Source organism: Carlito syrichta, unplaced genomic scaffold (assembly GCF_000164805.1).
Source record: "Carlito syrichta isolate Samal-C Ts95f unplaced genomic scaffold, Tarsius_syrichta-2.0.1 Scaffold311198, whole genome shotgun sequence".
NCBI classification, from domain to species: domain Eukaryota; kingdom Metazoa; phylum Chordata; class Mammalia; order Primates; family Tarsiidae; genus Carlito; species Carlito syrichta.
Window position 1 is genome coordinate 797,902 of NW_007255294.1, and position 14,482 is coordinate 812,383.

Below are 14,482 nucleotides of genomic sequence, written 5' to 3' on the forward strand. Positions count from 1 at the left end.
AAATTAGCCAGGCATGGTAGCGCACACCTGTAGTTCCAGCTACTTGGAAGGCTGAGGCGGAAGGATCACCGGAGCCCAGCAGGTCGAGGCTGCAGTGGCCGGGAGCGGCCACTGCACTCCAGTCTGGGCGACAGAGTGAGACTCCAACTCAAAAAATAAATAAATAAATAAATAAATAAATAGGCAAGAACTGGAAAATAACTTGCAGTACCCATCAAAAGGAAACTGCTGCAGTGGCTCACAGTGGCTCTTTCTAGGACCTCAAACCACTGGCATGGTTAGCTGCCTTTGTGGCTGCCACTTGCACAGCAGTTCTACCTGCTAGGGCAGGGTCTCATTACTAATTACACATCCTAATGAGGCCATGACCACGCAATTACAATGGAAAGACAGGTTACATCATGTGACTTTACTTTCTCCTTTATATCATAGTACACTGATTATAATTACATTGATTCTTTAAAAATTACATGTTTAAAATAATTTGTTTTCTCTTAATGTACTTTCAAATGAATAAAAGAGGCAATTACAAAATCTTTGTCATTAAAAGAAACACTTCAGGATTGAAAACTACTGGTTTTTCTTAATCTATTCAAAGCAGCTAAAACAAAATGCCATAAACTGGTAGCTTATAAACAACACATTTATTTCTCCCAGCTCTGGAGGCCAGGAAGTCCAAGATCAGGGCACCAGCTGATGTTTAGTGAGGGTCTACTTTCTGGTTCACAGATGGCACCTTCTCTCTCTGTCCTGGTGTGCTTGCAGTAGGCTAGCTAGTTCTCTGGAACCTCTTTTATAAGGACACTAATCATTCATGAGGGCTCTGCCCCATGACCTAATCACTTCCCAAGAGCCGTGCCTCCTAAAACCATCACAGTGCTGATTAGATTTCAACACAGGAATTTTGGTGAGACACAAGCATTCAGACCATAGCACAGTTTAAATAAATGAATGATGGTGATGATACAGGCAAACAATGGGACACTATGTAGTTATTTTAAATTAAAAGGTAATATTATATGTACTATAATAAATAATTTTAAGAAATACTATAATATTTTCTAAATGCAGATCAGGGAATATGGTATGGTCCCATTTGTGTTTTTTAGAAAAAGAATATGCATAAAGACTTGGAATGAATTTTTTTTTTTAGCCATTAAACTGTAATTGATGGTGGAGTGAGAGTTATTCTGCACTGACTATATTTTTGGTACTATTTCAAGTTTTACCTCTTGCGTGTGTTATTTTCATAATTTAAAACCCCAGTTAAATAAAAAATTATTTAAACAAATGCCAGTGAAGGACGGTAACGTAAATAGTGTCAGAAAATAACACTGCTGGGTCTAAGCCCCAAGAACCCCTGTTTTACATGAGAAGTTAAGCCACTCAACTCTATGCCCCCTTAAAGGTGGGGTGACAGCAGTACCCACCTTACACAGTTGAGGACAAAATGAGTTCCAGGAGTAGCACTTGGAATCCTGCCAAGGGCAGAGTTACTACTCAGTGTCAGTCAATGTCAGGATCTTGAGGACTAATTTTATGTGTTAATTTGACTGGGTCAAGGGGTACCCAGAAATGTGGTCACACATTACTCTGAGTATGTCTGTGGTGGTGTTTCTGGGTGAGATTAAGATCTGAGTGGGTAGACTGAGTAAAGCAGATTGCCTCCCTAATGTGGGTGAGGTGGAATTCACCCTATCAGTCAAAGGTCCCAACAGGACAAAAAGGCTGACCCTTCCCCATATAAGAGGATTTCTCCTGCCTGACTGCCTTCCACTGAGAGCTGGCTTTCCCCTGCCTTTGGCTGGAAATATCCATTCTTCCTGGATCTTAAGGTTGTCAGTCTGTGGACTGGAACTGCACTATCGGCTCTTCTGAGTCTCCAGCTTGCTAATTGCAGATCTTGGGACTTGTCTGCCTCCATAATCAAGTGACCCAATTCCTTCTATGGAGAACCCTAATACAGGATCCATGAAATTTGATTCTTCCGAGTCTAATTAGTTATAAAATTTCACTTCATAATAGTTTCCGTTTGATTTGCTCAAGCTTTTCAATGTTCACAAGAGATCAGGGGTCAGAGAATGCAGATAAGTTTCTGACTCCAAAGTTCCTCATGAGGCTGTAAGTCCCTGAGTCTCATCCAAATCCACATGCCAGCCCAAGCCTGGCAGCAGTACACACTGTGCCCTCTCTCGGTCAATCCCAGTTAAAGTCGCTGCAGCAGACTCCAGCTGAGCAGGAAGAACAGACTGCTGAGGCCCACGCCTGGCCCCTCTGCCAGCAACTGCATTTTTAAAAATTATAATTTATTATTCACCAGCTTCCTAAAATAGTTTGCGGTAGGGGAAGAGTGTATCATTCAGGTAACACATTATATACATTAAAAACGTATTTCAAATGCAGAACTAAAATTAATTAGGAAGAGGATAAGAATACATCAAGCACCTGAATACTACAGCCCCTGAGTCATGTCAAGAATTTTACAAATACATTTTAAATACATTTTACAACTTCTGTCAAAAACCCTGTGTGACAAATATTCTAACCTACTCACCAAATGATGAGGAACTGAAAAAGAGGAGGATCAGCTGGTAGCCCCCAAAATCATGGAGAGTATATTTAAAAGGCAGAGGTGGCCGTTTCTGTGTTTTTGCAAAGACCAAATGTCAGCTCTGAAAGTCAGCATAACAGGGCCTCCTACAGCATTTCACTTGCAAAAACAAATCCACTGTGAAACAGGGGAGATTGCACTAAGGGAAGGAGCAAAAAAGCTCTTCCACATTACAAATTTAGAAAATATACATAATTCTCCAGAATCTAACTTCTGTGTTCTCACACTGTCCAAGAAGGAATATTTCACTGTCCATTCTTTTGTTTCATGTATTAACACAGCCAAATAAAAGTACAATTCAAATTACAACAATGGAAAATGCATTAAAAAATTATATTGCACAGAAACTGAAAAGCAAGACCTTAAATTCAATTAATAAATGTGTAACAAATCCATAATGTTTTATCTGAGCATGTTTTCAGAGAACGAAACATCAAGTTTTGGTGGCCTAAATTAGTTAAAGAAAAGGAACAAATCCCAAATCATAGCCCTTTGATGAAGAGCACTCCCAGCAGGACTGTCCCTACAAGTACACTTTTCCTAAGCAATTCGTACCAGCTTTACAGCTTCTCCTTCACACCTTAGTCCATCTCTGAACTCTGAGGGCAAGACCAGTTCCCGTCAATGGACCCCAGGAATTAACATAATTCCAAGCAAAAGCTGACCCTGAATGCATTCTGATTCAATATGGATGAATCTTATTGACTCATGCATATTTAAAGTGTGTTTTAGGCACATTCAATAAGTAGTATATATCTCGAAACCTAAAACTGACTGGAACGAGACAGGACAAGCTCACACCTTTCAGGAACTTACTGTTTTCTAGCCCAAACAGTTCTTAGGAAACCGTGTACAGTCAGGACAGAAACCAGATGGGTCATCAACTATCAGACTCTAACTAGCTTAGAGGAAGTGAGGAGAAACATTAGCCCACAGCAATAGAGACAAGCCAGAGCAGAAGCAATTTGCAAGTTCTCCATCACTGGGGTGTGGATCAGTATCACAAGGCTAAGCATTTAGTAAGGGGAAAAAAAGAAGGTGAGGGCGGAAGAGAGGGCAGGAGAGAGAGACAAAGGGAGACATGGTTTAACTCTCTCCTTTACCTTTTGAAAAATGCCTTGCTGATCCAAGACAATCAGGCTAGACTGGAAGAACCAAGATAAAGACAGAGGATTAGAGAAATCACAGAGTTTGAGAGGTTAAAAGGCCTTAGAGATCCTATCAGTCATTGCAGAGAATTATGAAGGGAAAGGTAGTGGATGTCCAGGGGGCCTGGTCCCAACTCAGTTCTGCTGCTCACACCACACAGGTGTCACTTGCTTCCTCTAAGCCCAGGCAAGGGACAAGGGTACTAGTCAGGGGGAAGCGGAATACAAGCAGTCTCTAAAGTTCCTCTGCTCTACCTGTCAATCATTCAATATCGTAATTTCTCTACCACATGGGCATGGAAAACCTGCCAAGCAGCACAGAGTAAGAGAGAAACAACTTCTCCTGTGGTCTTTTCTCCTTTCCGGCCACACCATAAAGAAAATAAACAGCAGACACACCCAGCAAACACACTTACCACATAAGTTTGTCCGAATAAGCTTGCCTTGGCAGAGTCCTGGCAGAGGCTGGGCCCTGACGGGCTGGCCGAATTGAAAAACCAATGCCATGTGCACACATAAACTCCAAAAGCACTTCAGAGAAGAAAGAAGTCCTCCACAAGAGCCCAGCCTGGGCAGTACCCCGCACAGCCACCCTCTTGTGCCCTCCTCTGCAGTTTTCTGAGCTTGCTTGTTAGGGCAAATCCTAAGATTGTGAGCTGCCCTGGAAGCACAATGGGTTACGTAACTCCAGGCGGCCTGGGAACACTATCGGCTCATCTTGTTAAACCAACCCAAACAGAAAATGACGCACCCAAAAATGTGATACCTGTCAGTTGGGGGCAGGGGGAGCAACAGGGAGAACAGGGTTTTGTGACAGGCATTTAGGTTTGCCTAAAAATTAAAATGGAACAAAAAGTCTGCTGTTCATCTCAGGGCTCCCTGGGAACTGGGGGAGGAGTGTATTTATCAGAGGCTAGATGCCAAGCAGCGTCCTGGGACAGCACTTGGCAAAGCCCTGGGACCCACAGAAGCATTCTTGGGGATACTCCAGGTCTCTCAGAGAACTTTGTTCCATTTTATGTCTGCCTTTCAATGACCATCTAATGAGACTTGAATCCAAGCAAGTTCTGCGTCATCTGGCTACTCGCAGCTTAAACACGTAGCAATGCTTGTGCTGATGCTCCTGTTTACTAAGCCACTGCTAAACATGACAGCCCTGAGCTGTTTCTCAGCTATCTTCTGGTCCCAACAAAGAACCTAGAGTTATCACATCCTATAGGGTTTGAAGCTTCAGCATTTCATTCTGCCATTTCTTAACCCTAGGTTGTCACGTTCAGAGAAAGTGAAACCACTTTATCGGGCTGGATGTTTCCTGGATTTCACTGGTACAGACGCCGCGAGAATCCCAGGGCCCAATTCACATGTTTGGACAAATGTAGATGTAGCTGGGATGTGGCCTTGTCTATGAAGTCCTCTGGATCCTCCCGTCCTTCCCTCTCCAAGGTTCAGTCAGGAATCTTTCCTGGAGCTCTCCTGTGTGTTCTGCTTATCACTTTGCTAACCTCAGCGTACAGCCAATTTCCACCTGCTCATCCATCACCCCAACTAGACTGCATTCCTGGGCAGCAGAGAACACGTGACCTGGATCCCACAAACCTGGATGCAACTCCCACCACTTAGAGCTCAGTGATTCTAGGCAAGGTCCTGAAACTTCTGAGATTTTAGTCTCTTTACCTGCAAAAAGAGGATAATAGCACCCACTTCATGGGGATGCAGTAATAACTAAGTGACCATTCGTTCTCCCAACAAATGTTCACTGAATACTGGCCACATGCAGATGCTATTTTAGTTGCTAGGATTTGGGGGTGCGCAAAGCAGACATAGTCCTTGTCCTCGTGGAGTTTATAGACCTTGCAAGTTTGGCAGACAAAATACAAACACACAGTAGCTCAGAGGATGCTTAGATCTGGGGAGAAAAAGCAGGAAAGAAACACCGGGAAAAATGGGATGGACCACTCTTTATATAGGGTGGGCACGAAAGGCAGCTAATGAAATGCCACTTGGAGAAGGAAAGGGGGGTCATGAGGCCATCTGTGGTTAGAGCAATCCAGGTGCGGGGCAGCACCAAGAACCGGGGCCCCAAGCTGGATGTGTCAGGTGTATTCAAGGACTAGTGAGGAGGCCAGTGTGCCTGAGCAGAGTGGGTGTAGAGAAGACAGGTCAGTAGGGCCAGGGGGAACCCCATCATTCGACTCCTATGTGTCGCTGTAGGATGGGCACTCACTAGAGGTTCAAAGGAGCCTTAAACCATCTGACTTTGCATTACAAGCCCTCTCCGGCTGGTGGAGAATGGAATACACAGAGGCAAGGGCTACAGCAGGAGGCTTGGCTGGGAGGCTGGTATGAGATGGAGATGGCTGGGACCAGAGTGGCCTCTGGAAGCTGTAAGACACAGTAGTGCCAACAGAATTCCTGGAAAATTGGGTATGAAAGAAAGGCAGAAGTCATAAATGCCTTCAAATTTTTGCCCTAAGAAAGGGAAATACCATTTCCAAGGACACGGAAGAAGACCCTGAGCAAAGTAGGTGGAGGTGGAAGAGCTTGTTTTTTTTTTCTTTTGAGTCAGGGTCTCACTCTGTTGCCCAGGCTAGAGTCCTGTGGCACAACAGTGGCTCACCACAGCCTTGACATCCTTGGCTTAAGTGATCCTTCTGCCTCAGCCTCTCAAGTAGTTGGAACTACGAACATTTGCCACCACGTCTGGCTATTTTTTTTATTTTTATTTTTTTGTATAGAGACGAGGTCTCGCTATATTGCCCAGGCTCAGGAGTTTGAGATGCCTGTTAGGCACCTAAGTGGAAAATTACGTGGAGTCAGACTGAGATACCTGTCCTTCAGGAGAAAGTTCCAGACTGGGGACAGAAATTAAAGAGTAGCCAGCACAGATGGCAATTTTAAAACCTACATGCTGGATGCGACCACCTGGTGCATAGGTGCACACAGGAGAGCAAAGGAGTAGAAGATCTGAGCCCTGAGGTGGCCAACGTTCCCAGGTTTGGGAGAAGAAGAGCCTCAGCCACCAGGAGGCCAGGAATGCATGAGGACCCAGAAACCACATGAGGACTGTGTTTCCTGGACAAAGGAGCGGGTAACAGCATCAATGACCGCTAACCAGTGAAGTAAGCAGAAGATGGAGCACAGACCCCTGGACTGAACAAGGTCGTCGGTGCTGGGGCACAAGCCTGCCTACAGCAGACTCAGGAGAGAATAGGAGAAGAGAAACTGGAGTAAGCAAACAGAGGAGCAGACACTCTTGGTGCTGGTCTGTGAGGAACAAGGGGCCAACAAGGATTCTAGTTAAGAAAAGGGAGAGCAGAGCATGTTTTTATACTAATAGAAAAGATCCATGTGCAAAGAGGGGAAAGGATGATGCAGCAGATGGAGGGGAGATGTTTGAACCATTTCCCTCAAGTGAAGGCAAGCAAGAGTGGGATTCCATGTACTGCTGCAGGGCAAAGCATGTGGATCACTCGAGATAACAAGAGAGGAGGCACTTGGGGTCCCAGCACAGGGCTAGGTACCACGCTGGGACTCTAGGCCTTCTCTGTGCCCCTCTGTAGCCAGGAAACTTCCAACACACAGGAGGTCCTCAAGGCTTCCTGGCAACACAGAACAATGCCAAGCTGCTAGAAGCAAACTTGCATATATGAAGCTGTCATCAGGTATTATTTCAAACAGGAAGACAAAAGCAAAAGGCTCCAGACAAAAATGAGAAATAGAGCAAACTTCTGAACAAACACAAGTGGATGTAACTAAAATTTTTCTGCTTAGGTACACCATCCTCCACTGAGAGCCCTTTCTTGTGCTGGCTCCCAGCACTTGTCTCAATATCTCCCTAGGGAAAAGCAAGAGCTCTAGGACAAAGTGCCCGCACAGCAGATGTTGCCAGTGGAATGGGAAGTGATTATCTTGCTCCTAGGATACTGGAAAGGTATGACCAACACAAGTATCTGTAAGGACTCACGTCTATGCAAATCCTGGTGATGCACAAAGGGCACTGCACGTCATTCTGTGTTTCTACATCCCATAATGGCAGTGTGTACTCCCATCACACCTATTTTATGTCTGAAGAAACAGCCTGAGAAAGAGGAGGAAGGGGCCAAGCTACACTAAGCACGCGCCATGGGCCATGCATGCAGCTCAGGGGTCAACGTTCCCATCTTTAACCTTCATGACAATGCTGTGAGGTGCTGTCTACATCTCAGATAGGTCAGTGACTGACAAAAGTCACACAATGGTTCACTGGCAAAGCAGGTTCTGGATGGGAGGTCTCACAACCCCAAAGCTCAGACTCTTTTGCACTCTGGTAATTCCACCCCACATGCCTCTCCAGACCCAATCCTGCATCTTCAGTGACTGAAGCCTCCCTCCCTTCTTCCCTGGCAGGGAAAGGGTGCCCATACCGGTAATGGTGCAGGCATCCCGGTATCCTCTGTAGCTGGGAGCATCTTCCACAGCCTCGCTTACGTAGTGTTCCTCAGGGATGCCCGGGCTGCAGGCTAGGACTGCATGGTTGCATGCCTCCAAAGGGGGCACGGAGCTGGCCGAAGTGTCGTCGTGCAGAGCTGTGGTGTCCAGCTTGGCAGGTTTCACGGGGAGGTGCCCACTGCCATCGGGGGCCCCACTGCCAGAATCTGGGGCAGTCGGGCAGATGGCCCCCGGTAGATCTGGTGCACCAGCAGGGGTTCCTTATGCGGAATCTAAGGGACAATCCAGAGAGAAGGGCACAATTATTTGGCATCTGTGAATAAACCTGGACAAACCTTTAGAAAACAAGGGCCCAAGGGGATGTGCGTTCAGACTGCAAATTCCAAAAAGTGTCTCTTTCCAATCCAGGCATCTCCAATCACAATCCTCAGTTTTCAATAGGAGAACTGCCACAAAGTTCTATTCAACTAAGCAGGTATCAACACAGACTAAAATGTGAGGCGCATGGCTTCATTTACTTATCAAAACCTGCCTTGAAGCAAGTCTAAACAAATAAAAAGACTGGACCACAGCTAAAATTATGGCACCTGTCCTGAAGTAGGGACAGTCAGGAGACCTGGCAGCCACATTGTGTATAAGGATGGCTGTGCATGTGCATTCTGTGAAAGACGCCAACTGCTGTGTTTCTACAGGATTTATACACACAAAGCAAAGAATGTTATTTGTATATTGAACTACATAAGATGTGATGTTTCTCTTAAGCTCTTCCAACCACAATACATTCTCAACTCAAAGAATTTTTGAGGCATGCCCCTATCTTAAGCTACAGTAAGAAATTCAGGGACTCCTATAAGAATCTGATGAAGCTCAGCCTGTAATCCCAGCACTTTGGGAGGCCGAGGTGAGAGGATTGCCTGAGCCCGCGGGTTCAAGACCCACCCAGGCAACTTGGCGAGACCTCATCTCTACAATAAATCAAAAAAATTAGCCGGGCATGGTAGCACACGCCTGTAGTTCCGGCTACTTGGAAGGCTGAGGCAGAAGGATCGCCGGAGTCCAGCAGGTTGAGCCTGCGGTGGCCGGGAATGTGCCACTGCCCTCCAGCCTGGGTGACAGAGTGAGACTCCAACTCAAAAAAAAAAAGAATCTGATGAAAACTACAGACAACCCCCCATTTAAAATCTGGGACTAATGATAATTGCTGAGAAAATGCTCAGCCTCACTAATCATCAAAGAAATGCAAATCAAAACCACACTAAGATACCCTCTAACACCTGTCAGGATGGCCATCATTAATAACTCAAAAAACAACAGATGCTGAAAGGATGTAGAGAAGAGAATGCTTCTACACTGTTGATGAGTGTATAAACTATTACAATCTCTGTGAAAAACAGTGTGGTATTTCTAAAAGATCGAAAAATTGACCTTCCATACAACCCAGCAATCCCCCTTCAGGAATATACCTGGAGGAACTCAAAATCATTCTACAAAAAAGATACCTGCACATGCATGCTTATTGCAGTACTATTCACAATAGCAAAAACAATAGCAAAAACATGGATCCAACCCTGCTGCCCATTGAAAGTGGACTGGATTTAAAAAGTGTGGTACATATACATGATGGAATATTACACAGCAATAAAGGACAAATTTATGGATTTTGCAGCAACTTGGATGGATTTAAAGTCTATCATACTCATAGAAACAAAGAACTGAATACCACATGTTCTCACTCATAGGTGGACCCTTAACATTTATCATAATACTACACAAAAGAGATTAGCAGTAGTGGATCACTGGGGTACCTGATCCCAAACCAGCTTAAGTGAGGACCAATGGGAGGCCCAGACTTTACCTGTATGATGACCACTTAAGTACCTAACACTGAATTGTACCCCACATCTTTAAAATAAAAATAAATAAATACAAAATAAAAATTTTTTAAAAGATAACTGCTGGAAAAGAGATGGTGTCTGACAGAGGCTCTGAGGACTCCACCCTGCTCCAGTAACAGCAAACCTACATGCAGGTGATTTTTCCACCCATTTTGGGAGTGCTACTGCCTCTCCTCTCAGTCACCTCCACACACTGCATGTGTGAGTGTGTACAAACACACACATTGGGCAAAAATGTCAAACAGGAGTTTAATGAACAAGAAGCCTACAGAACATTCTTTAACATAAGAGATCTCAACTTGTGGTCTGAGGAATCCCTGGGGCTCCCTGAGACTGGCTTAAAGGGTCCACAAAGTCAAAACTTTTTTCTAAGGCACTTTCACTCATTCTTTCACTGATGCACAGCAGAATTTTCCAGAGACTACATGATGTGTGAAGATGCCATTGTGCTAAAGGCTAATTAATGGAATATGAGCTTCTGAATCCCTGGTAGTTTAAATTCTTATATTTTAAATTCCAGTATAATACATATTAATCAACATAACCATATAAGTAAAAGCTCTTTGGTATGTACAATAACTCTGAGAGGTCCTAAATTCTTTTTAAAAAAAAGAAAGCTTGAGAATCATTACTCTAATAATGATGTATTATAGTTCATTTAAAAAAAAACAAAAACAGAAAAAGGGAAAGTTAACAGGGTACAATCAGTTCTGAAAGAAAATAACAGTTCTAAATGTGTGATACTTTTCCTCAACAACAGTTTATCAAACTACACCAAGAGTTCCTAGAACAGGTTGAGTATCCCTTACTGAAATGCTTGGGACCAGAGTGGTTTTTTTTCAGATTTGGGAATATTTGCATTATACTTATCAGTGAGCATACCTAACCTGAAAATCCAAAATGCCCCAATTGAGCATTTTCTTTGAACATCATGTAGACACTCAAAATGTTTTGAATTTTTGGTTTTCACGTTAGGGATACTGAACTTGTATAGATGAATTCAGCCCATGTGATAAACTTACTGTCCTCATTAAAATAGACAAATAAATATAAAAATGGGAAGGGGAGGTAGACAAGCCTGTATATTTCTGGTGAGAAGAGAAAGGTAACAGGAGAAGCTTGGAGCCTTTAGGAATTTCTGCAAGACAACTTGTAGATAAGATCGGATTGTCACATCTAGTTAGTAACTCAAATACAGACAAATGGATAAGCTGCCTAACATGAAAAGCCCAGAATCCCTCCCCCAGAACAGAAATATTGTGGGCAGCAGAAGCCTGAGGAGATAGACTAGCAGACGCCCAAGAGTCACCAGTGGTGGTCAAGGAGCCATAATGGGAATACAATGGATGAAGCCAAGGGAAGCTGGGCACTGCCACAGCCTATCCCCATGGGATACACACACTGATTGTAGGTCCTCCATGCTGGTCAAGTTCTGATTCTTGGTCTGGATGCTGACCTGCTGGCTACAATCAGTGTGTGTAAAGTCATCAAGTCACACTTTTATAATCCACACACCTTTTTTTCATGAGTAGTTCCATAAGGTAGAGAAAAAAAATTGTAAGTACAGATATTGAATCTGTGAAGTAGTTTGAGAAGTCATCCCTAAACTACTAAGAAGATAAAAAGACATGCCGAATTCCAGAAAAACCAATAAAGGTTTAAGACCAAAAAGGGCAAAGTATATAAAAACACACTAATTTTTGGCCAGGTGTAGCAGCTCACACCTGTAATCCTAGCACTTTGGGAGGCCAAAGCAGGAGAGTCGCTTGAGCCCAGGAGTTCGAGACCAGCCTAATCAACATAGCAAGACCTTGTCTCTACCAAAAAATCAGAAAAATAAGCCAGGTTTGTGTGGTGGCACACACCTGTAGTCCCAGTACTTGGGAGTCTGAAGCAGAAGGGCTGCTTGAGCCCAGGAGGTCGAGGCTGCAGTGAGCTGTTATGCCACTGCACACCCGCATGGGCAACAGAATTAGACTCTGACTTTAAAAAATAAAAATGAAAAAGGTTATCTGCCAAGACTCAGATAAAATTAATGAGAAAAAAATAAACTTCTAGATATAATCTAGTGGAAAATGTAAATTCCAAAGACATAGATAAAAATCTAACACACATGAAAACTGGGGATAAAAAGGAATCCCCGTATCTCTATATGCCATGCCAGTGACCAGTGGAAAAAAGTTCCTTGGAAATTTAAGTGAAAGATCGTCATGTAGGACTTCTACACCCAATCAAGCTACCGTTATACTCAAAGACAGCAGAAATACATTGGCAGATATTTAGAAACTTAAACACCCTGATGTTGCTGAAGGGCTCCAAGTATGCTGATCACACTTCGTGGGCTCTCACTAACATAGGTCAACACACAGAACTCAGAGGTGAAGAAGATATGGCAGAGCAAAAATGGTAGTGACATTAAACCAGGGACACTTAAAATCAGTGTCTACCAAAAGCACAAGACTCACAAGCCTAAAGCTAACATCCCAAAAGAAAAATGGTCAAAGGATATAAATATTCCTCCCCCTGCCAAAACACACACACACACACACACACACACACACACCCCTTCTGAACACTTTAAGAAACCTTAATAGTGATCAAATAATCTCTTGTTAGATCAACAATGATTAAAAACTTATAACTGCTCAGTTTAAGTATGTGAAGTAAGGTGAGGGATATGAATTCAGAAGGATAGCCTGTTAAAATGTCTGTAGCTCTTCGGCCCAAGTATGCATAGGTCAAAGATGTTTATCACAATGATATGCTACAAACAACCTAACATGCAACAGTAAAGGATCAAGTCACGAATTATGATGCAATCACAGAGAAATCAACTATGCCATCATGAAAAGAAAGTTTCAGAGCAGACACAAATTGATCAACATGGAAAAAGGCCCTAAAGAGAGAGACAGAAGATAATGAAGGTAGACTTCAAAAGGTTTTAAAACGCATCAAGTTAAATCCTCACTCAAGCCTCCTTTCCCCATCCCACTCAAGTCTTCTTTAATGTGTTCTATATGATCTTTACACAAAGGTATGAAATACTTTCTCCCTTTGTGATATGGAATTGCTCTTCTGAGAACTAAGAGTTTTTTTTGAATAAGTGATTTTAAAAAAGAAGTTCTAAAATGTAAAGATTTCTTAAAGAGGACTCAACCAACTTTCAGTCTATAAAATGAGAGAGATGAGCCGGGTTCAGTGGCTCAGCCTATAATCCCGAGCCTTAGGAGGCTGAGGTGAGTGGATTGCCTGAGCCCGCGGGTTCGAGACTGGCCTGGGCAACTTGGCGAGACCTCATCTCTACAATAAATTTAAAAAAAAAAACTAGCTGGGCATGGTAGCGTGCACCTGTAGTTCCAGCTACTTGGAAGGTTGAGGCAGAAGGATCGTCGGAGCCCAGCAGGTCGAGGCTGTGGTGGCCGGGAGCAGCCACTGCACTCCAGTCTGGGTGACAGAGTGAGACTCCAACTCAAAAAAAAAAAAAAAAAAAATGAGAGAGATGAGCTAAATCCTGATCATTAGCCCTACAGTGCTACTGTTTCTTCTCCTAGGATCTGTTTCAACTTATAGCTATCATACACTTACCCCAAAAACATACTGCTATAAAATAAATATTTCAAGTAAATATAAGCACTTTCTAAACAACAGAATTTGGAAACATCAGCAAATGCTCATTCAAGTCTCAAAAGAGAACACAAGTGTTAGTCCTGAAGTCCAAAGAACACTTTATAAGTGCAGCAACTGGCAAAACTGCACAAAAGCTCAAGAGTCCCCTCTTCAAGTGAAAAGACTAATCTTTCACCCATTAAAATTAAGTGGAAAATAACTTAAATTTCTGTCAGTAGAAAAAGTTATAAATTATGTCACATCCAAACTACTGAATTCTGTAAAATGGGATAATCCACGTAAGGCATTTACCTCAGTGCCTGGTACATATTAGGTTCTCAAAATAATCATTGTCATTGACCTTGTAACTTCTAGATTCTCAGAATCAGGTACCTTTCTTGATTCTATCGTAATAGTCCTATGCCAGCATTTCCAAGTCTATTTTACCATGAAACCCTTCTCTACATACCTAGTCACATAGCATTTATTTCATGGAGCACATTTTGGGGAAAGTCTTCTATATTGCACAAAACCCTAATGCGCTATCTGGCCAGGGCTCATCTCCCCTACAAAAGAGCAAGCTCCTTGAAAGCATGGACTGGTCCTGGCACATATTAGGTGCTATGTAAATGTCTGCAGAATAAACAAGAATGAATAAAACAAGGGATTTAATCGAGATGACTTTGAGGGTCTCCTGAAGCTATAAAGCTGGGTGGTTCTATGATCTATACAGGAACCAAAGGGTCTGGAGCTCCCAAATTACACACTGTCAACCTTGAGGACTAACAGCAATC

The 14,482-nt window shown here is 43.2% G+C and overlaps 1 protein-coding gene across 4 annotated transcripts in view; it reads right to left on the bottom strand.

Moving 5' to 3' along the window:
• The window catches only part of TRAK1 (trafficking kinesin protein 1), a 132,874-nt gene extending 124,420 nt beyond the window's left edge, over positions 1-8,454 (bottom strand). For 3 of the 4 annotated variants that reach the window (XM_021717813.1, XM_008068552.1, XM_021717817.1), the window contains exon 1: positions 4,176-4,520. In XM_021717813.1, the coding sequence (XP_021573488.1) occupies positions 4,176-4,266 (91 nt within the window). In that variant the 5' untranslated portion in view covers positions 4,267-4,520. Of the gene's footprint in view, positions 1-4,175; positions 4,521-8,162 lie in introns of those variants that run through there. The other variant, XM_021717816.1, reaches the window with a different exon arrangement.
• Positions 8,455-14,482: the final 6,028 nt, after the last annotated feature.